The following is a 24,279-nucleotide window of genomic DNA, read 5'->3' as shown; positions in this document are numbered from 1 at the left end:
CTATAAAGCTTTCAATATTATTAAAGCTACTCAGAAAACCCACATATATCAAGACATCAAGAACTAATATGAGTGGCTGGAACATCAGTGTTTACAGAGACAGACAGACACATTTTGGAAAGCAAGCCCATTTGCACAATTCCTTATAGCAATGGCATTTTTTGTCAGTTGTAAAGTATTAAAGCCTTCTAACCATGTTTAAAAACTTTATAAGGACTAATGAAACTCAAAAAGTTAATTCTCAAAAGTTCACACACACACACCTACACACACTCCCTGCAATCAACTTCTCACATCCACACTCTCACACACATTTGTAAACACAGCAATGAATTCAAATTAAAACCACTTGTCTGTTAGACCTCTGATATAAACAGTGTGACTGGCCAGCAAGACAGACCTTAGATAAAATAATCACCAATACCCTACAAAAAGATAAGCAAATAAAACCTTATTCTAGTAGGGAATATTAAACTCATTAGTAAGGTAATGCAGTTAAATGCAAGTATCACATTTTTGGTTAGAACTGTCAAATTTGTCAGAAAAGAAGAAAGATGTTTTAACGAATAACTTAGGGAACGTGAGAAAATCATTGTCATTTCCCCGAATTTGTGCCAGGACTGCACAGAGTGCTGTTTTTCTAGAGTCTGTTCAGACAGTCTCAGTATGCCACGACAACAGAATACTGCTGCTGCTGTTTCTTGTGACATCAAGTGATTTGTGCATGTGGCCAATCCCCACCAGAAAATGATTAAAAATGATTAAAATGGCAAGGAAGAAATAAAAAGGAAAAAGGAAAAATTAAAAAAAAAAAAAAAAAAATCATCCTGGCACAGCATAGGAATAAAGATGTGGATAATAAAGCCATATAAAAAAATAAATTCAGTAGGATCTCTCTTTTTGGTGGCAGCAAAAATATTAAATAATGATAATAAAGGGGAGGAGGAAAGAAGATTAGAGTGAGGGGGGCATGGCCATGAGTTCACTGGGCCTTGGAGGCGGTGGTAATAGTGGTGGCCGGCGTTGTCGTCACAGTAACCCCACTGTGGTGTGCGTCACTGTGTGTGGTGGCAACCTGCAGGTTCAGCGCCCCACCACTTGTTCCCCCGGCCCCAGCTGCAGATACCAGGCTGACAGGGTTGCTGGTTAGCAGGGACAGGTTCTGGGGGTTGAGGAACAGTGGTGCTGTCACCAAGTTGGGGGTGCTGCCCGCACTAGTGTTGGCAAACAGCAGGTTTCCACTCGCGTCCAAAGAAGTAATTGGAAGAGTCCCACTGGATGCCAGAGCTGCAAGCAGAGAATTTCAGAATGAACGATCACCTTGACTGTCTAACAAGGGGGTAGCTGGTAGCGCAGTGGTTAAAGGTCCTGCCTTTGGACCCAAAGGTTGTAGGTTTGAGTCTCAACCTCCAGCTGTAGTCCCCTTGAGCAAGTTACTGGTCCTAAAATTGCTCCAGTAAAAAAGAATTAACCAAATGTACAAGTAGGTAATAATTATAAGTAGTTCAACACTAAGTTGCCTTGGAGAAAAGTGTTAGCTAAACAAAGTCATGTAAATGTAATATCTTTACAGTAAAAAAAAAAAAAAAAAAAAAAAAAAGATGCCATTTTAAGCTTTTGCAAATGGCTGATTAATCAATCTCCTTGCATTTGCAGGTATAATAAAGCACTTACATATAAGAATAATAAAGAAGGTATAATAAAGGTTAGGAATACAGACTAATTTATTGATTTGATACTGCATAAAATCTTAGGTATTGCTTTATTAAAAAACACTATTGCAACACATTTTAAACTTCTTGGTGTATTAGAACTGAAACAATTTTGAAATGCTTGAAAATGAAACCATTACTTCCACAAACTCCTTTTCACCTCAAGATTTTAACCCATTCATCCCAAAACAGGAAACATTTGTTATCCTGTTACTAATCACTGACATTCAGGAATACCACATATAAACTGTAATCATTGTGAAAGCCACTTCAATTAACAAGGTCCTAGACTTGTACTCTGAGTGCATTTTACTGACATCTACCTGTTTTTGCTAACATAAAACTGAACTGAGTCATTCTTCAAACAAAATTTTTGGAAAACCGATAAAGTGAAGAAAATGCAGTAAAAACCATAAAATATGCATATCTTTGAAAATGTATGACATTATAAAATCGAGGAATCAACGTACTGACTCCATGCCATACTGCAGCAGCTAAGGCAGCACAAGAAAAGTTTCTTTCCTCAGGCCATCTACCTCATGAACAGCTAAATTCCCCCTAGAGAATAAACCAATGCAATACACAACGATATTTATAACTATTTATCACATCATATCTCTTACTCGCACTCCCTTGCATTTGTATCTAGTGACTATTTTTGTATATTGGGTACTTAATATTTTTTATCCCTTATTCACATACTCTATCTTCTCATCTGTCTTGTCACTGTCATTCTGTCTGTGCTGTGGAAGTTCCTGTCACCAAGACAAATCCTTGTATGTGTGAACATACTTGGCAATAAAGCTCGTTCTGATTCTAATGCTCCTCAGGATTTCTAAATGGTTTTCAGAGCCTAGAAAACAATTTCCCTCTGCCTTCAACAGTTCTTAGTTGCGGGTCAAATCAAACAGAACTATGGTGACACACACACACACACACACACACACACACACACACACACACACACACACACACCGTCTGAACCGCTTGTCCCATACAGGGTCGCGGGGAGCCGGAGCCTAAGCCGGCAACACAGGGCGTAAGGCTGGAGGGGGAGGGGACACACCCAGGATGGGATGCCAGGCCATCGCAAGGCACCCCAAGTGGGACTTGAACCCCAGACCTACCAGAGAGCAGGACCCAGGCCAACCCACTGCGCTACCGCACCCCCCCCCATGGTGATACAGTGCATTTAAATAAGTGACTAAAGACAACAGGGTACACACCTTGAATGGTGGCCAGGGTGCTGTTGCTCATGAGAGCAGGACTAAGAGCACTGCCCAGAGCTCCAGGAGCCAGACTTAGCAAGGCCCCGCTGCAGGGAGACACAGGCACATACCACAATGAGTGTTACTGTGCTTTCAAGAACATCAGCACTTCTACAAGTAATACTGCAGGAGTGCAGATTAACACCCGGTCCTGCAGACTTACCCAGGTGCAAACTGCGATGAAGCCATAAGCCCAGGGCTGAGCCCAGCCGCGGCAGCCATGGCTGCCAGGCTGGCACTGGTAGGGAGCTGAGCAGCACTCTGCAGGGCAGCTGAGAGGCCCGACGCTGTCACCATCACCTGTCCCGCACCCATTGAGGAGGCCAAGGAAGAAGGCGCCTGTGTCACCACAGCTGACTCCTGGGTCCCACTTGCCTCACTTCCCGTAGTCGGAGGTGCTGTTGGGGAAGGGCTCAGGGAAGGGGAGGTCACTGCAGAAGTCACCATGGGAGCCGTAGAAATGACAGACGCTGTGTTTGTGGTTGCTGCACCAATGGTTGTGCCTGGAACGAACATTTACATTGAGAATCCCAGCTTGGTGAGAGAAGCACACCTGTACGTTCCAAAACTGTTTTTTTTTTTTTTTTGCAGGAACACCAAGGTAAAGACTTCAGAGGAAATGACCAGCAGTAGCATTGGGGTGTTCTTTCTCAACGGTGCTACAACAATCAGGGATGTAGGGAAGATACACAAATAGAAGCACACATACCTGTGAAACCAAGACTGGTGACAGCCGTGCTGGTGAGAGGCAGAACTGGGTTTACAGTCAATGTGGTTGGTGTGTTACTGGTGACAAGGCTGGCTGTGCTGGGCACCTGTGGTGAGGCAGAGTAAGCAGCGAAAAATGTGAAATGGACAATGAGAAAACAAAGGACAGGGGCAGGTACTCCAAATGTCAAATACTACTTGATACAGGCCAAGGTTATTTTGAGCTTTAAATCTGTTACCCTACAGCAGTTCAAAATTTTATATCTAGAGAAGCAACAACAGTTGCACATAACTAATACGTAAATTTGTAGTTTATAAATTCTGCAAGTAGTCAACCATCAGGATAATTATACACAAAGGCACAGAGACTGCCATGAAACAAAAATGCTGGTTATATGAATACAGCAACCACGGAATTTGACTTCCCCATCAATTCCTATTCTAGTGTTCAGCTGGGGAGCTTGCAGAACTTTTGAAGCACTCACTTTAACAATTCAGTGAAACATGCATGCTTTAAGTCATCAGTGCTCTATGGTGTGGTTGGCATCTGCATTAATGGGTGTGAAAGGACTGTTTTCATGAGCATGAGCTAGCCATACTGAACACACCAAGTTAAAACTTTGCAGTATTGCTGACTTCAGAATCTACTAGTGTGGATAATTTTTGGAATTTGTAAAACATACAAGAGGATACCAGACTAGAGGAAAATGGTACAAATAAAATGAAATTTTACAGAAATACTGCAGTTTTCTGGCTTATGAGGATTTTAATTTAACTTAAATTGCCATGTGAAATTTTTACATGTCAGAAATTATTTAGGATTAGTTTATGCCTATAAACCTGTGGTCCTAGAGATGCCGTTTTATGACCCTTAGCAGAAACCAGTGCAAAAAATGTTTCAATAGTAGTACACTGAATGGCTTAAAAGTTGTATGAGGAAACAGAACATGTGCCACAAACAGGCTGAGATCAGACTGGTTTGACAGAGGTGTGTTGTACTGCAAGAAATATGTACCATAGGGGCAGGTGGGGAGAAGATTGCTTTGATGGGGGTGCTGCTTGCACTGCCACTGCTAGGGGGATTGATCCTCTTCTCTTTTTGCCGACGGTTGCAGAACCACACACGAATCACTTCTTTCTCCATGTTCAGCTGGTCAGCAATCATGGTGATCTCCTCGGAGGTAGGTTTTTGGTTCTGCTTGAGAAGGGTAAAGAGACCACAGGTTCCCTTTCACTATGGTGTGTAGGGTCACATTGTTGAACTCAAAAGAATAGCTTCCTGAAGACCATATTATTGATAGGGTTATTCTTAGTATTAATTTGTTATTCTCAGTATTAATTTGTTATTCTCAGTGAATAACCCTTAGTATACATTCGCATTATTCTATTACTAATTTGCTTGAGATACACTATTAATTCAGAACTAGGCATTACACATTTCTCATGGTTATTATCCCTTTAAGTGACTGGCTTATCTATATTTCTCAAAGGCACAAAATTAGAAACAGTCACTGCAGTCACCAACATTCCAAACAGTTTTCCACTTTTACTGTCACTCGGGTGTCTCTGATGTGAAATATCACTCACCTCGAGAAAGCTCTTTTCTAAGGCCACTCTAATGTTGGTCTCGATGCTGGTCCTCTTCTTGCGGCGGCGGTTCAGGCCCTCTATACCCATGCCAGGTGAGCCAAGGGCACTGGGGCTGGACAAGGCCTGGTCCGAAGTCAGGTTCTCTGCACACACAGTGGGCGATCAAAGAAAGGGAGAAAGGTAAAAACCTGAGAATACAAGGGCCTGTTCCAACCTCAGATCATGGACGACAGTTCCACCTGCAATATTTACACATTATCTCTAAGCCACTTTGTCAATGATAAGCGACAGCTGTAAAAGAAGCAGTGGTCCCCAGTGTAGGAAGAAGAAGATACAAAATATTTTTTCCTCAAGAATAGCCTAACTGGGAACGAAGATGAACAATCCTGTAGTTTTACATTTGAAGGCAGTTTCAGATAAATACAGATGACTTTGTAATTGTAAAACTGCACATAACTTTGTGTTTCTTCAAACTGAACTAAAATTAGGAAGAGACTTTGACCCAAATATGGAAAGATGTGGCTTTTGTGCCTTTAACATGTGAAAAGAGGAGCACACTAAGGAGGGACAAACCTGCATCATTAAGCCACTTCTCCAACAGTGGTTTCAGCTTGCACATGTTTTTAAAGCTTAGGTTCAAGGCTTCAAAGCGAGAGATGGTGGTTTGGCTGAAATCATTTCCATACAGTTTGCCCATGGCAAGGCCTACATCGCCCTGGGAGACACAGGGAGGAATGGCATTAAAGGAGAAAATGAAGTTAACACTTCTGTAGTTTTTTAGCTAATCTAACAGATTTAAGGCCAGTTACCTACTTTTCAAAATCATATAGGATCAATAACTTTTGCTTTCTTTCAAAGCCTTTGAATTTAACACAGAGAATGTGCCTAGTTTTGCAACCTACAGTGACAAAAATAAAGTGCCCTAAATGTTTGCCAAGTAAATGAAAAAATGTATTGCCTTATCATACAACAAATGCCAGAAATCATATAGCCAACAACTGTACTGGCACAGGAAGGCGGCAGGGCTGCAGCCTGTTCCGTGAAACTAGTAGCTAACACCATATTCTGTGTTGATACAAGTGCACAGATAAATTTAAACTATGCATTCCATGTTCCCGCATCTTGTTAAGTGTCCTGTTTAATTCTGTACCATTGCCTATTAAGAGGCGTGTGGTAACATTATATGCCGCATTATTTAAAGTACTTTAAAAACAAATTTGATGTTATTTTGATACTTTTACTTCAATATCAATACATTGGATTAAATGCTTTACACTGAAAGACATTTCCATTCTTGGATGACAGCTGAAAATACCTGCACATATTTGAGGAGCAAAGTTTCTCACAAATAGTTAGCATGGAGATTCAGAGGACTCTGGCTCAAAGGATCCAACTATTATTCTGCACAAATAATAAAACTGCTGAAACAACTGACATAGGCCCATTTAAATTTAAAAACAAGGTCATGCATAACAGGTTAGTGTTGTGGCAAACCAGTTAACTGCTGACATCCCTACTTCCTTCTGAAGGAGTATACACTTGTCCAGTAGAAAACAACACTACAGCTCTCTCCAACCTGAGTGAAGCCCAGTTTGATTCTCCTCTGCTTGAATGTCTTGGCAAACTGCTCGAGTTCCTCCAAGTCACTCGGCTCCTCCAGACTGGGCGTGTCCATTCGCTTTGGTGTCGTCTGGCTGTGTGGCTGAATGGGTGTTGCTGCTATCGTACGCGTTGGTGTTGCTGGCTGAAATGTAACACAAAAACAGCAGCCGGAAGGTTATATCAATTTATTTGATGTTCAGTATCTATAAAAGAGTATGAGCAAAAAAAGTTTTTAAAGGGGAAACTGCTTTAATCAAAACCTCTCAGCAAATACATCTGAATTTTTACCCAGATGCATTACTGAATGTTAGTTTTCTAATACAGTGCAAAGATGTGGGAAATTGGATTTTAACACAAGAATCTACTACGATTCACAAATAAACCTATACCAGATGTAAAAAGTACTGACAAACCACAACATTACCAGATAAAAATTAATTCTAAAGAAATGCCATGTGTCTTACAACATGATGTTCAGGCAGGATATGAAGGTATTGTGAGATTTGCCATGTCTGACCTGTGTAGTGAGGGTGATGCTTGGCTGAGTCTGCAGGAGGTTTGCTTGGCTTTGAGGTAGTTGAGTTAGAAGATTCTGGGCTTGCAGGAGACCTGCACAGAGTAAAAGTTAAGTCCATTGTTTATATTGGATATACTTGCAACAGACAGTTATGCTAAACTGAACCAGTATCCAACAGAAGTCCTGCATGTACAATTATGTATACTCAATTTACCAAGGAAAACAAAAATGCAGAGTTAAGGATTGAAACATGTTCAGAAGACCACAATAAAATTTAAGTGAACCTGAAACCAGGTCCAACTGACACAATGAAACTCCAAACTGTGCCATTCCCAAAAATAAAGAACATTCTAGCTACAGTACAGCTATCAACTAGAAAAAAGTAAAACCTGAATTATAGAAAAACAGCTAAATATTTGGAAGACTGGAAACTTGAAACCAACATAGTAGCAGTACTGACAAATTTAAAAAAAGCCTTCTTGCCTTACAAAGACAGCCCATATTCTGGCAGTGATGAATTCAATGCAGATCTTGAACAAGTATACATTCTGTGACTACACCTTAGCAGCTAAAAGAGTCATAGGATATGGCTGCCTAATAATGACTGTCAATTTTATTATTGCAAGACAGCAGAGCTACAAATGTAAGAACTATTTTCCACAAAACTAAGTATTGTCTTTAAATGCTTTTCTCCATATACAAAGAAACAATTTTAACTATCACTATAATAAATTGAATATTTTCTGCCAATTTATTTGAGTGCACAGTGAGGCATAAAGGAGCTGTTGCAAAAAAAAAAAATAAAAAATAAAAAAAGTTTATGAGCAGCTATAGACGTACTCTGCTGCCCCTGTGTTGTCTGCGAGATGATGAACTGCGCCGGCTGCAGCTGCGTGGCAATAGGGTGACCTGGCTGCACCAATACAAACTGCTGAAGATTTAAGTTCTGATGCTGCAGCTGCTGGAATTGCTGCAGGTCCTCCACACCACAGGGAAGAAAGGGGAAATGCAACAATAAGGGCATTAATACAGGGTAAATGCTGGCATGCCATGTATACAGCAAGATGAACATACTACAAAATGATACATTAATGTATGCCGTAATTGAACATGTGTCAAAATACCTTCACGCTACCATAAAACTACACCAAGATGTACAGACACAGAGCAGTGAGGTTTGGGTCCTTACAGGTGTGATCTGAATGGGCTGAGAGAGGGGGATCTGTGTGATGGGTGTGGCTGCGGAGGCGGAGATTGTTGCTCCTGTGGTGGTGTTCTGCTGGTTGGCTGAGTGCTGCACAGCTGCAGCCAGGAGCTGAGCTTGGGCCTGCTGGATCAACAGCTGCTGCTGTGCAGGAGTCAGAGTCAGCTGGGGAGAGAAAATGAAACAAGTCAGAACCTAAAACACACAGAGAGACAAGGCTTTGCTTGCTATGGTACTGACCAAGACTAAGTGACTTATCTAAGTGCAAAAAGATTAGAGAACTTTAAATAAGGGTTCAGAAAAGAGCCAGATGAAGTTACAGAATAAAAAAGCAAAACGGGAAGAGGCAAGACAGTGAAACACAGAGTTCAAGTAGAGGACCCCCAACAGACTTCATAGTTCTAAAAATTTTATTAGAAAACATTGGTGGGGGAGGCTGTTAAGACAGAAAGGCAAGCAAAAATCTCCTCCCAGTGAGCCTGTCAAGCACTGCAGAGCATACAACACGCACATTACCGGGGAATGACACTTTTGATGTGGTTAAGTTAAATGGCGTGCAGTGAATGAATGAAGCTGAGAGGAGTTCAGTATGACAAGGTGCCATGGTTCCTCCTCCCTCAGCCCCCTTTATTCCTGTGTGGGTTCAGAGGGTCAGCTCTCCGCCCCCTTTTGTTCCACCTGGCTACACACCACTCCTGCTGTGCAGGCTACAAGAACAGCTGCATGGCACGCGGCTCCACTCTGCTCATTAGAGTAATGAAATCAAACGAGCATGCTGGGAGATAATTAATCTTTCTGGAAAATCACTACCAGGGAGCTCTAAAAGACACATTAGTCACTGTGGGTTCAGAAACAAAAGGAGGTTCTGAATGTGCCATGATACACACAAGTGCTCATGTTTACAACCGTTATGTCTGATAGCTGATAAAGAGAAAAAAAGAAAAAAATGCAGTACTGACTGACTGAGCAGAAAAAGAGTGAGAGCAAGATGTCACAGAAAAGCCGCATGAGGATTTTTTTGTGGTAGAGAAACGGTCATCTTCTGTTGCAGGATCATAGCAAGGGAAGCAAAAAGTGAATGAGTCTCAGGCGTATTCATTCAGCAGTTAAAAACCACTTCAAAAGGTTTAAGATCACAGGGGTAGTCAGACGCTTGACCTTACTTCTTCACTAGGAAGCAAAAAAAAAAGATCAGTTAACATACAAAGCTGTGTTAGGTAAGGCACATCATCCAGATATGACTGCACTCTATCAATTTCAAACTAGGATAAAATTAGATCTTTTTTTATATACACAAAGGTTAGTCCTTAAAGAAGAGGAGTTAACTGCAGTTAGTGTTAAAAATTTCACCACTAAGTGTTCAATTCACTTTTAAACATTAAAAAGTGTCAGCACATCTTTGATGTCATTTTTATTTCTGCCGCACAGGACGTAAGGATGTCTTTTCTTACTAGTCTTCAATATATGAAGTTTTTCCCATTAACCACACACACACACACACACACACACACACACACACAAAAAGGATAATTTAAAAGTTGCCAACCGGAATGATTGTCTTTGTGGGAATAAACCAGAGCAACACTACCATATGAAAATATAGGCAACGTGGAAATTCCACAGACTGAACTGGGATCGAATGCCTGGTCACACAGCCCAGACACTGGGAGGCACCTATACATCCAATACTGGCAATAATAGAAGCATCCAGTGTGATACCACCAAATCTGCTTTTGCCCTGAATAAACAAGAAAGAGTGGGCAAAGATGCATGTTAAGTTTTACCACGGTGTGGTGAAAAGGTGCTTTTCTACTTTTATGCATTACTGAATATATTCAAAATGACTACCATCAGACCTACATACAAGTTATAAGATAAAATGGTCCGAGTGAAAAAAATTAAGGTTATGGAACACCCAAGCCCTGTACGGAAAGGGTCATTGGACTCAACTGGTTACACCACATTTAGTAGCAGCAACTGCAACCAGACATTTCCTGCAGTTATTGATCAGTTCCTCACAGCCCTGTGGGAAAAACTCCAGCCTACTCCATGTAGAACTGCATCAACATGACATTTTGTTTCAAGCATACTCATTTCAAGTCCTGTCATAACATCACAGTGGGGTTTAAATATGGCCTTCGACTAGCCCATTAAATTACTCTAAACTTTGCATTGTATAAAAATTTAATACACTTGTTTGTGTGCATCAGATATTTAAAATGGCTTTATAAACCGTTTCACACCAACATAGATAAAAATGTGTCTGAATGTGCAGGGGAATTTTTGATTGTGGCATGAAGTACCCTCAGAACCTGTGTTGACAACTCCAATGTGATACGAGGACTTAATATTAGTCAGGATTGGCCTAAATTAGGCTGCAATGTTGAGCACTATATTCTTACAGCTGACCGTAATTATCTGAGTAACCAAATTGAGCTTCTGGGGGTGAAAAAACTTCCATGTCTGTAGATTGCAAATTTAATTATATAACACATCAAACAAATAAAAAGCACAAAAACAGTGGATTAATTTTCTCTCTCAGGCTCTCTTCTATATATGATTACAACACATGAAAAACTTGTGAAAAATATGCAAAAAAGAATCCTTTTAACTTTATGGTACACTATGACAGTACAGCAATTCCTGTACCAGTAATTTCGATAAAACAATGGTAAAGATGCTCTTTAAAAAAAAAATGTCATCTATGCTCTTAAAATGTTAGTTGAAATGGTGAAGAGAAAATTAATTTTAAAGTATAGCTGTCATTTTCTCTGTGGTAACCATAAATGTCCAAATATAGGAGGAGACTCATTTGCCATGTTGATGCTTCACTCTCTTGCTTGGTCCAGATACTCCTAAACTGTCAGCTTAGTCTTAGTAGAAATTTGGAGTAAAGGGCACAAGTGTATGGTTATATCTGAAATGAGTTTGTGTGGGTGGGGGATACAATTCTGAAAGACATGCGAGAACATACAGTAATAATGTAACTGACAGATGCTGGAATAATCACAATGACCATATGTTGATTTAAGGCACAGGCAGGGATGTGTCCACCATACAACAAAGAACGAGCAAAATGACAAAACACCACCCTCTGCCCCATCCTCTTTCCCCATCACTGCTAAAACATTTGACTGAATCATGCAACACCTGCAAAGTGGTTACCTGGTTATCTGGCCAAAGTCAGTGGTAGTTTTACCTGCTCATCATATGTCTCGACTTAATCCAGTGTGCCTCAGTCAAGCACGTGAGAATTGTTCCAGTGGTTGGGGGAATAGGAGGGGGCTGACAGTCAAAATTAATGCAATGAGAACTGCACTAGTGGCAAAGGTATCCAATACTGCAGTGAGCTCTAGGTCCTGGGACACACGTCAGCAGCATGCCACTTACTCCAGTGATCTGTCCCCCGGCCAACATCAGCTGTGTCTGGGGGAGTACCCCCTGCTGGCTGGAGGCTGGAGGGTCCCCTGTATCCCCTGACTTAGACTAGAACCAGAACACAGGGCATGGTCAGTGGCCAGGAGTTTCGGGGAATCTACTCCATTTAGTACAGGTTAAACCTTCCGGTACTTGGACAGTTCTCAAAACAGTCTATATTAAAAGATCTAACTTGACAGCTATTTTAACTCAAAAGAGATTGTGTTTTCTTGTATAGTATTTGTGTGTAATGTACAGTGAAACAAGACTGAAAATTGTAAGCAGATTCAGTACCAATCTTAAGTAAAGTTTTAGAGAACAATGACAGATCAAATTAAAAATATTAAAACTTAGACTCTAGGCTTTAATGACTTGACTGGGAAATTTAGGTTGAGTTGCAGTTCACTACCAGGGCCTAACCAATACAGTAGGGGAGGGGGGAGTCAGACAGGCTATATTTGTATGTTCCATTATTCCACAAAATAGTAATACAAAATATTTGTTAGAAATGTTCAAAGCGTACACTCACACAACAGTATTTAGACATCTTCAGTAAGGATAAATGACCATCATTCTGAGATCACAAACAAATACTGCTCTTTTAAACACTTTAAATAGATATTTTTAAAAACAAACCCGTCATTTTTAAGTCATGACACTATCAGCAGAAGTCTGGCATTCACATTTGTTTTGAATGGCCCACGTAAAACACTGGCACAATCACCTTATTCTAAAAACAATAAATCCAACATTTTCTGCAGTGGGTTCTGGGAAAGCTTTGGCTGTTGTCAGCTAAAGGATGTACATATTTTATTCCTTCCCTTCTAAAAGGAGACTTTGGAGACCAAAGGGCATAATGCAGCACCTGAGTTTTTCTCACATGTTCAGATGTGTTTCAAGCAAACAAGGATACAGCTCCTATGTGACAAACTTTGTAAATGGCCCCCTTTTCATGTCTAATGAATTAAAGAGGGAAAGAAAGTTGTACATCACTGCCTGCCAAAATCTCATTTCATTATGACTAAAAAAAACCTAAGAGCAGCCCCATTAACCTTGATGCTGCTCCATTACTGATACAGAGAAATGACCACCAAGTACAGTAGCTCAGGTTAGTGTCAACCATTGATTCAGAACAATACACTTGAAGTGCATCAATGTGAAATGTAAACGCATCAGAAGATATTTTAATTTTCAGAAGCAAAACCTTACTTGGACCTTGGCAAACAAATCTGGATTAAAAATAACCAAAGACTGACCTAGCAAAGAAGACTGATCCTACCCTCTCAAAGAAAAAATTCTAGCAAGAAACACACAGACTGTCTCAAAAATGCAACTTAATATTCAAAAATGTACAAAATGTGCAATTTTCCTATTTGAAAGAAATGCTAAAAAAAGAATTAAAAAAAAATAATGACCGTTACTCTTCTCAAAGGATCTTGCCTGGCTCTAAATTCACAATGAAGAACAAGGTATTAATACAGCCCACTGAAAGATCCTGTAGAGTCTAAAAAATTGTTAATATGGCATATGAAATGTACTTAAGCTTGCATTACTGATGTTACCATTAGCCAAATTTAAACACCCATAATTACAGTAATTCAGTTTTAGTAAGTATAACCCAAGAAAACCAGACTGAATTTCAGAATGCTACCATATTCATTACAACCATTTTACTGCCTGTCACATATGCATTAACTGCTAGTTATACATTCATGCCATATACACAAATCCACATAGTTGAATGTGTGACATTATTAGATTTGGACTAACCTTCGGGTATTCATATAAAGCATTTGATTTCAATTCATCTCCATTTAGTACTCTTTCCAGCTGCCCTATCCTGCCGAAAGCTGCCAGTGGGTGTGCTAGATATAAAGCATAAAAGGAAAGCTGAATTCTAAGTAGCTGAAATCCCCAGGTTTTTTTACAGCAATTTCACTAGTTTCAAACAGTAAAACTAAAAGCTTTAAGTCACAGCCCACAGGAATTTTGTGGAGGGGGGTATGTTAATTAAAAACTAGTTATGCAGTGAATGTAAATTCTGCATAGATTTGCATATTCGCCACCACCTGTTTCCAAGCGACTGCAGAACAACCAATTAGCATATCGTACTGATTACTCCTGCTCATCCTGGAGATAATAAGCGCCCGGCTCCAATGAAAAAAATGTGCCACTTTGCTGCCAAAATTTGGCCTGCGCCAAAGCAACAAAATGTTCACCATGGAAACACCAGTGGCTTTGCTTCTCTTGGCTGGTCACTCTTAAGGCCTTTCCACAGCTGCATTCCACAGGGCTCCCTTATTCCCCGCCCCCCATAACCCAAAAAACACAGCAAGGACAGGACATCAACCTGCAACAAGAGGGGACTGAATACAGCTGTTAAGTGCATTTTCACAAAGCACCACTGATATGCATCAAAGGCAAGACACAACATGTATATTGAAAGCCAGAACCCTATGGGCACTGTAAATGAGAAAGAGAGCGAGTGTGTGTGTGTGTGTGTACATACACACATTACCTGTTGCAACAGGGCCTGTGCTTGCGCATTGGTGATTGCACTTGTTTGCACGGTCTGCCTCTGAAAGTCCAGTCCATTTGTTTGGGCACCTGAGGAAAAAGCAGGGGAGGGGATCCACACAGTAATAAGAATAACCCTGCACCAATAAACCTTTAGTTTCACTACTATTCTGCATGCAGAGAGGGATCAATAGAGCTACAGCTGAACAGGAATCAAACTTAAATTTACCAATGGTGCTCAAATACATGCTGTATTAGAACTTTTGTGCAGAGCAGAATTCTATGACCACTAACTAAAACACAAACTGCCACAAATTCACAAAGCAGCCTAGCCATAAAACACCATTTCTAGCGCACGCTGATCTACATTTCCCTGCGTTTCATTTAATCTCTTACGGGAGTCACGAGTAAAAAATTAAGGCATGGAAGGCTCTGTGACGTACCTGCATTTCCATCCCCACTCTCCATTGTGTCTTTATTCTTCTCTGCTGAATCACTCATTCTTGATTCTTAAAAAAACAAAGAAAAAAATGACAATGACCGAAATGCTGCATACTCTTTCGTAAAATAACTAAATACCCAGGTTTTAAACCCAAAAAAAATACCATCTCAGAGATAGTTACAGCTTAATTTTAACAAGTGCCTTGAACAGCTGCAGAACACTATACAACAGCAAAATACATAGGTTATTTGAAAATGATTGGTTTTGCGAAGTTCCTAGGAGATGTAACGAAAAGACCATTTAAAAAACCTCAAATCCTAAAAAAGCCGAAGGCAAGAGTGGCAACTGAAAAACATCAAACATAGGAAACAGAAGCTTTGGGAAATAGCATGTCCCTCTATAACAGACTCATAGCATAGCAAAGCCAGAAAGAACTCTGGAGAATAAGACTGGAACCATGATATGTGATGGGTTTTAAGAACAGCTAAGATTTTGCTAATGAATGCAGGTTGTGCCCTGCAACTTAAGGAGTAGCTGTAAGCCATCATTCAGGTTCACTCACTGACAGTTTGTAATGCTTCGGGTGAGTGTGGCATATTGTGACCTGCAGCAACTACAATGGTGCTCAATGTGGGTGATTTGGGATAGTGCAGAACCTGCCCCTACAAATTAAGTTTGATATTACAGACAACCAACAACATGATATACTTCAGACTATTTTAAGTGGTGAAAGCATGTACATGCCTAAACATGCCACAGCGCACTGGCTGTTTGGGATGTAAAAATTTTCAAAATACTGTATATGCATTCTGATGAGGTGGGCTGTCACCTTTCTGGCCATACTTTGTACAGCACTCTTACAGTGGTCAGACAGGGGAAAAAAAACAGCTGCAGAAGAACATTAAATTAAAATGCATAAAAAGAAAAAGTTTCTCATGCACATTTTCAACTATCAAATCAGCGTAAAAAAATCCCTTAACAGAAAAAAATTAAAATACGCAGTTGATTTAAGCAGTATATAGCAGTAGTTCTGAAACTGATGAAGCCCCTGTGCTGACTGAGCAAAGGATTTGCATGTTGATGCATCCCAGTGAACAGGCAAGGGTCAAAAGCTTCATGGCAATGTATAAGCCATGAGAACCAACTAGAGTACTGCAAAAAAAACATGCACTACAGAAGGAGACACACCCACACTTACATATACTCAGCACATAGCCCTACCAGAACACAAACAAAGCTGACTGAAGACAAGAGCCTTGCTCACCCCCAACAGCAGTGTCACCAATCTGCAGCATGGCCTCCCAATGGCCAGCTTCAGGCTAGTCCTGCCAGACCCCCCCCGGGCAGAGCCAGGAAAACTTCCCCTCGGAGTGCACCTGACAGGGGAGCGATGTACAGCAGGAGGACGAGAAAGTGGTGGTCGGAAAAGCACGTAACACACAGAGGGAGGGATGAAGTTGTGCTTCTCTCCGTGTGCAGATTCCAGACCCACTCTCGCTGTCTTTTAGAGCACTACCTCGCACAGTAAAGCACAATCGTCACGACAACCAGAGTGTGAAAAAGTTCTTTTTTGGGGGAGGGGGAAAAAAGGGGAGAAAAAAACAGAAACAAAGATTGCAGCTGGCAGCTCCCATAATGAACCTTAATCAGTATTCAGCTGATTAAAGCCCTATGCAAATCTACCTCTCCTCGTTAGTGCAGCAAAAAGTGCTTTGAAGTCCTGTGAGCGATTCACTTCGCACAGAGCACTGAAAGCTTTCTGCATAATTTAAATCTCCTATAAATATTTATCAGACCATTAGCATATTAATTGGATAGTTTGCAGGAAAAAAAGAAGGGGGGGGGGGTCCAAAATTCCAAGCTAGCATCACAGTGACGGATGAGACGCCAGACCTAATTACCGGTGGCAATGGAGCGGTGTAATTAGAGGGACACTGTAATGAAGTTCCCTGCACGCACTGCCAACCCCATGGATGGCGATGGTGGTGAGCAGCGAAAGAAACGTCAGTGCTGGGACACATACAAATTGGAAACGGCGTCAGTCTAAACCTTCTAATCCTATTCCTCCGAAGGTGACGGATGCATGCTGCATTTTCAGCGGATACAAATCAGCTGAACAGGACTTTATAACAAAAAAAAACAAAAGTCGTAACTGGCATAAACTGTCAGAGCTGAAATATTAAAGTGTTAAATGTAAATACATCTGTTACTATTTCAGGACTGTAGTCTGCTACAGGACTATACATTACCGCTCAGGATGTTAAATCGACATTGTAGGTCACACTTTGATACTATACATTAAACATCAACACTAAAAATAGTGACAGCCAAACAATTTGTGAGTCAGTTTCTTTTAACAATGTATACATACAAAGATTGTTGGAGGCAATGCTGGCTATTCTTGCCAGTAAGCTGGAAAGGACCCAACTTTTAGCAGACTGCGTTCAACAAGCAGACATCAATTCCAGCTCAGCTCCAATCCAAATCTCAGACAAAGCTCACTTTGCTTTTCCAGGCAATGAGTAGAAAGGTTGTGGCATATGAGTATCAGGGCCACACTGCATGGCAGAGGACAGGAGCAGACCAATCAGCCACCCAGCAGGGGAAACTCACCCCATCAGACAAGGAACTCAAAGCACCCAGCTTTATAAGGAGAAAAAAAAAAAAAAACAGCACCAGCTGAGGCATTTTCTGAAAGTGTACAATTCAAACACAGCAAAGAACAAAGGCAGAGTGTGTAGCAGAGCGTGACTAAAGAAATTACATTGTAAAGGTTACAGATCCATCTCATTATTTCTGGACATATACTACGTTTGTCATTCAGCTTTTTTTTGATCCTTTGACTTGTACCCTACATGCAAACAGTACATCTGACATGGGAGCTAAACAATGCAGAGAGTAGCAACAGGGATGTCTACAGGTAGGTCATACAGTAAAGCCCACAGTTAAATTCTTATAGCACAGAAGAGGGAACCATTCATAGATGTTATGATGGAGATTATGCTTTTAGAGCTACATGTTACGTGAACACACTCTCTAAAGGACTGAGAACAAGGCCATAGTTAGGTGTTACTTCACATTTTAGCGATGCTTCAAATATTTATTGCTCTTCTGCAGAACTTTAGTTGGATGACAGAGTCAATCACATTCAAACAAGAGTGAAAAGGGAAGGTGGTGGTGGTGGCACGGTGTCTCTGATTCAAACTCTTACTGGCTGGAATGGACTCTGACCCTGGGGTGGCACTTTCCCCAGCCTGTTATCGAAGCACTGCCCCATGCTACAGATCTGAGAAAGGAGGGGGGCAGATCCAGCCTCTGTCCCATTACAGAGCTATCAGAGAGCCAGCCCAGAGGAACAGAAAGGTCACATTTGTAATGCAAAGTGACCTCTGAAGGAACACACATTACAATATGAATACAGCCGTTGCTGACAGAGGAGAGCATCTGTTGAGAAAAAAAATTGAGGTGGACAGACCAAGAGGGAGCACAGAGCAGGTAATACACACCAGCACAGCTGTACATAAGAGCTGCACCAAAATGGAACACCCCTGAAGCAAGAACCTCTGACCTCTTACTGCTCTTAATAAAACAAGAGCAAAGTAACAGTTGCATTCATCTAAAGGTAACTGATGTACTGCATTGTGCATATGATTCAGCTACCCACACCACTGGACCAATCTGTCAAATAAAGCCATTTGTCACCCCCCTCCCCAACTAACTACACCCAAAGTAGGCCCTAAAACAGAACACACAGCTTTACCCTTTTAATGTTTTGATTAGAGTACCTGCAACACTACATTTACCACTGAGCAACAAAATGACAGAAAAAATGAAAAGCAACCAGCTTGAACTCCTAAAGCAACAAACTCCAAACTGTCAGCTTCCATTATTACAGTTGCCAGGGCTACAGTTTCAGTTCTAAACACAGGAGCTTTGTAGTGAGAAAAAGATGAAAATGCATAAGACAGAAAAAAATACATTCTGGCGAGGTTCAAAAACTCAAAGAAACACTCTATAATTCATTATGCAAATGTTTTAATTAATAGAATTTTAAATTAGTGATTAATTAGGCCACCTTTATTGTAGCTCTATCTGAATAATGTAATGTTGGCAAAAGGAGCTGTTTTTTATTCTCAGCTAAGAACAGATGCTCAGAGAAATTAATCATATTCAAATACCAGAAAATGCAAATTGAAACATGCAAAATACTCTTAATACTGCATCATATATAGAAGAGAAAAAGTGTGTTGATTTCCATTCCTGTTTCTTTAGCCCTGTTTTTCATAAAGTGTTAATTAGCCTCTACAAAGACTGAAGTCGATGAATAATTAACTATATCCATGAATCAGTGGAATTCTGCTCCCTTACTCTGAGCTGGGTATGTGACCTCCGATCAAAATATGAAGGGAAAAAAGTAATACTATTTTCAAATAAAGCACTGGTCAACATCAGGTTTTACAAAACTGACTTAAGTGTGACTGAACTTTGGAATTTAATAGTAAGATTAAAAGGCACAGTCACTGCTGAAAAAGGGATAACAGTTCAGCACGTTAGTATGCATTGACATCTCTTTGAATTTCAAAATATGCAAAGGTCCCAAGACAGTGAAAAACAAACACCTGACCTATCATCAATGGATGAGGATACACAAGCAATAATCCAACAAATTATTACAAGTGGAGGATTATTTATAGTAGATTGAAAAGTACAGACAATACAGACAGACACTTAAAACATAATACCCTTAACTAAGCATTTATTACACCATATTTATAATTTCACAGTCATTTGTAATAGCATTAATTCTCAAACTCCTTTTCAGGCAAAATTATATTAAAGGAAAAATGCAAATTGTGTTGACACTGATTAGATTTGTATCTTCCACAGATGATTAACAAGATTCAGCCTCATCATCCCAGACGAAAAATCATAACCTCAACCCTCTGCCTTTCGTAAAACAGAGAGTAATCTCATATTCAGTTTAGACTACAAAATCTGCAGTTTTCTGTAATCCCCCACCCCTCATTTATGTAATTAAAATTAGTTTCAATGTAAAATATGACTTATTAGTGTTCAGTTATAACACAACTAGTAGCCATCTTTCCTGCAAAACCAGAAAATGCCATGTGATGTTATTTTAAAAAGGAAAACTATGACACCCGAGCACTGTCAACTTCTTTGTACACTGGTAGGACATATGCAGTGTTCTCCCTGCATTAACCACTTAAATTTTTTTAATACTAAAAAAATAGACTGCAGTACTCTGTACCACATATACACTAAATGCTGTATTTGATTTCTGTTAAGCAGTAACATGTACAAAGATAGTGCAGATCAATTTCTCAAGGGAAAAGGGTTTAAAAAAAACATGCACAAAACCCTCTATGGAATATGGGTAAGGTAACAGGGGAGGAATGCCTTTCAACAGCACCTTCAAAGTTGTTCTCTACAAACTGAGCAAAAAGTACAGCAAATACCATTGAGCAGCCACCACAAAAGCTATTTTTTCAATGATTGTGTACTTCTGTGTAGGATATCTTGAACCATTAACTAATATTTACTTTGACTTTACAGATGTTTCATGTGTATGAGTTCAAAAAGTACTTTCGCATTTCAGAAAACACTATAATACTGAGCAATTAAATTGTCACATTCTTTCACAGTCTCCTTTGCAAAGAATATCAATTTGGTATGTTACTGAGACCAAGTTGTGTAAACAGCACCAAACAGTTGACAGTCTAGTTTTAAGTCACACTGTCAATCAAAATTGAGAATTTCTCATGGGTCTGCAAACCTCCCATACTGTGATAATGCCTAGCCTAGTAATTTAGTGTTTTTAATGCTGATAAACTATGCAAGTTTTATTTTATACACTTTCCAGCAACTAGTAGGACAGAAAAAGGCAAAACTCTTAGTCGTTGCAAACTGCATACAAATTTGGATGAAAGAGGTCAGCCTCAATGTTGCATGGCTCATATTCATGGGCTGCTATTAACATGACTTCATCTGCTTCTCTCTAGTGTCAGCACTCATCTAAAATGGCTCTCCAAAATCACAATACACTGCCATCAATCTACCAGGTGCACTGAAGCTTTTTTTTTTTTTTTTGATGATTTTGCCAAAAAAAGGGAAATCAGAGTTGTGTCAACTATGCAAATGAGCCTCAGTCCTTAAATAGCCATTACTGTAGCAGTTTCTGCTTTTTCCACACTGACTGAGTTGCCTGGTTAAACTTAACCGTCTGTATGAACACAGATTCAACCTAGTGTCCTGAGCCCTGACATGCAACTACTGTCGCCGTCCCGAGGACACGACGTCACACGTTCCTGAGTTTGGTCACACCAAGGATAGAAGTTCTGTAGTATTTCAACTTAAGCTCATATACAATTTAGGCTTAGCGACACAACGACAGAGAACGAGAAAGATTACGATACTACACGAACTCACATACTATAGGCACGGGCCCTGCGAAACTAACTGGCAGTAGTTTTAGCGCACAAGCACTGGCTGGTACAACACTAAACACACCGGAATTCAACAACGACGTGCACCATTGTGTGTGCGACTGATTGTGCGCTCGCAGCCATTTATTTTATTACATTTATATATAATGAGAAAGTTCGTTTTAACATCAATGCCAAAAGCAAAACTACTGTGATAGCCGACCGACGCTAAAATGACAGGGAAAATCATTGTAGTCGTTTGAATACAGTACGCATAAAAAGAATTACATTCGATGCCGTGTTTCATGCACTCAGCCAGAGTAGAGTGCAGAGAGTGTCTGTTAGCTAGCCGCTTAGCAACTGCCAGCGAACGTTATTTACACACCCAATGAGAATTAGCGAGCTGCTAAACCTCTTTTGTCACACCATCAGCTCGTCTTGCTCTCATTCATTTGTAAAAGCGGTCCGCTCCTGAGAAATACAACTAATTTTTTTAGACGGATTCGTCAGTAAATGGCGCACAAAGAAAGGCGAGCCATAAATAAATACGAGCGGGGCCTAAGAGACGAGGCCCGAGGCTCCGGCGGCCAAACAGGCCTCGTTTATGGACAAAAACGGTGGAAGAGCAGGAAAATGCACGGCGGGACTCGGACAGAGACCCAACGAGCCGTACCCGAAAGACCGACATTATTAAACATGAGAGGCGGAGAAACGGTCGGCCATTTTAAATAAAAGAAACCTCCCCAAATTAGCCATTCTAATGAGACTCCACTTTTTAACATATTCAGCATCCGTAAACAAACACCACCCCATCCTCAGCGCTCACAAAAATATGGACCTAACTAAAATCAGACAACAACCCCTAAATTAATCATGAAATACTTCACACTGCAGAGCATCTAAGAGTTTGTGCCGAGCGGAGCTCCGACCGTGGGGAGGGAACACTGCTCACTCACTGCTTCCATTTTCGACTAATTGAAGACGATTTTCGTGCATCACCGGACACAAACGATTCTGAGATGAATTCAAACTAAACGAAGAGGGGCTAGATACCACTTTCTATGGTTAAAACCATGTCAAAAATGTCTTCAGTGAATGAATAAAAATTAAATCCCTTGCGTATCAAAAGTTGCTCATTTTTGTTTTATTGTACTCACCATCTGAGGAGAAAAAAGGGGGAAGGGGGGGAGAAAAAAAAAAAAAAAAAAAACTTTCGCAAGGTGCTGGGGGTGCTAATTGGTTCCGTTGTTCACTGTGCCGCGTAACGGATGATATCGGGCTACAGAAGTGCGGATTTCACACAACCACGTCGACGACGGGAAGGTCGTCTGACAACTTTTTCAGCTGAATTTCAGAGCCCCCCGGCACTGTGCTCACAAACTGAAAATTCCGCTTTTCGGGGAGACAAAGTGAACGGGCCAAATCAATGGTTAACGAGTAAAGAAGTAGTGAAGTGCCGCGCGCAACGCAAAGGTGTGCTCGAGAGTCTCGAGAAGGCGAGGCGAGGCGCGCCGCGCCGCGCTCGCGCTTTGTTCCTGTCCCCGCAATCGCGCAGAGAAGAAGGCGCCGGGACCGCGAGCGCAGCAGGTACGACTGGGCGGCGGAACGGTACAGTAACTCCACAGTACAGCAGCAGCAGGACACGCGAAACGCACATTTCCCTCGAAGGAGCTGAAAACCGCTCAAAGCAGCATGTGTTCACCCTCTCTCCATCCGAGGCAGCGATTCATGCCGCCTCGCGAACACCGATCGTGACAAATTACATAAACACAAATATCGGGTGTCCAGCGCAGGCAGGGCTGCACGCCTTCGGAAGGGGCACAAAGGATGGAGGCAAACGGCATAATGAGGGGAAAAGCCTAAGAGGGAGACTCGAGCCCGCTACTGCTGCACTGCACTGCACTGTGACTGTAGCGCTTCTTCATGTTCTTCCCCGCCGAAGAGCAGAGCAGAGGAGAGAAATATGCAGAGACTGTGCATGTCGGGAGAGGGATGAATATGCAAACGGGTGTTGAGCACCACACAGAAACAAACACAAAGCACTTCGCCTTCCTCGTCTCCACAAACTAATAATATCTTCTAGTCGCGCTTCCCACACAGCCCACCAACACACAAACGTACAGTAATATTACTAATAAAATATGCTAAATCACGGTTATTCGGTAGCTGTATGAATATGCAGCGGCCGCTGCGCCCTAATCACACAAAGAAGGGGACGCGTGTGTTTTTCCTCCAAATCCGCTATTGCGCTGCAATCCCAGTTGCCCCTCGCTGCCCCTGAATCACAGCCAGGTAGGTAGGGAGGAATAACCCGACTGCTGCACTTTACAACTAAATTACGATAAAGCGTTTAAGTTTGATTCTTCCCTCTTCCTGATGTGGGTTGAGAGAAAGAATGTTTGAATATGAATATGAATATGTAAAATGCAGTAATGATTACCTGGTCCTGGACTCTCATCTTGACTCGCTGCTCCCCCGTCCGCCATTTTGAATATTTAAACATGAATTCCCAACCCAGAGACAGAAGAACTACACACCCCGCGCCGCCTCAGCTCTCCGCATTGTGTCTGCCGCTTCCTTACTGTGTTATGCTTGCATAAACAGAGGCAGAACTGCTCTTCTGGTGCATTTGTGTGTACGTGTTAGCGACGGCGCTCTTCGTTCGACGTTAAATTAGCTATTTTTTAAAGAAATGAATTGCAGAAAAAAAAGCGGCGCTTCCCAGGACTGTCGGAAACGGATGGAGAACCGAGGAACTTCAAAACAGGAAAAAAAAAAAAAAAAAAAAGAAAGGAACAACGCAGAATTGCGGTTGTCTTTATATTTTGAGGAAATTCCAAGTGCGAGCTTTCTGAGGCT

At 41.1% G+C, this 24,279-nt stretch overlaps 1 protein-coding gene across 6 annotated transcripts; it reads right to left on the bottom strand.

Annotated features, from left to right (window-relative positions):
- Positions 1-487: 487 nt before the first annotated feature.
- On the bottom strand, positions 488-24,279 carry pou2f1b (POU class 2 homeobox 1b). 6 transcript variants are annotated; one of them, XM_018759094.2, is made up of 14 exons: positions 23,861-24,279; positions 14,979-15,044; positions 14,537-14,625; positions 8,587-8,766; positions 8,238-8,367; positions 7,398-7,489; positions 6,855-7,022; positions 5,852-5,993; positions 5,276-5,430; positions 4,704-4,886; positions 3,690-3,795; positions 3,144-3,483; positions 2,939-3,027; positions 488-1,287 (listed from the first exon to the last, which is right to left on the bottom strand). In XM_018759094.2, the coding sequence occupies exons 1-14, from the start codon at positions 23,904-23,906 to the stop codon at positions 983-985; spliced, it is 2,091 nt and encodes a 696-aa protein (XP_018614610.1). In that variant the 5' UTR covers positions 23,907-24,279; the 3' UTR covers positions 488-982. The 6 variants fall into 6 exon arrangements, with proteins under 6 accessions (XP_018614610.1, XP_018614585.1, XP_018614593.1 ...); XM_018759069.2 differs by having other exon boundaries at positions 489-1,287; positions 8,238-8,376; XM_018759077.2 differs by having other exon boundaries at positions 489-1,287; positions 4,704-4,883; positions 8,238-8,376.

Source organism: Scleropages formosus, chromosome 12 (genome assembly GCF_900964775.1).
Source record: "Scleropages formosus chromosome 12, fSclFor1.1, whole genome shotgun sequence".
Classification (NCBI taxonomy): Eukaryota; Metazoa; Chordata; class Actinopteri; order Osteoglossiformes; family Osteoglossidae; genus Scleropages; species Scleropages formosus.
Note: the sequence above shows the minus strand (reverse complement) of the source record. Positions and strands in the feature narration are given on the sequence as shown.

What these genes read in the sequence shown, in the direction of transcription:
- pou2f1b (XM_018759069.2), bottom strand. Translation starts at nt 23,906, where the DNA reads ATGGCGGACGGGGGAGCAGCGAGTCAAGATGAGAGTCCAGGACCAG. An exon ending in AGATGAGAGTCCAGGACCAG is followed by an intron (nt 15,045 to 23,860) that starts GTAATCATTACT and finishes TGTTTTTTTAAG; the next exon opens with AATCAAGAATGAGTGATTCA. An exon ending in TAGAAAAGAGCTTTCTCGAG is followed by an intron (nt 4,887 to 5,275) that starts GTGAGTGATATT and finishes ACCCTTCTCAAG; the next exon opens with CAGAACCAAAAACCTACCTC.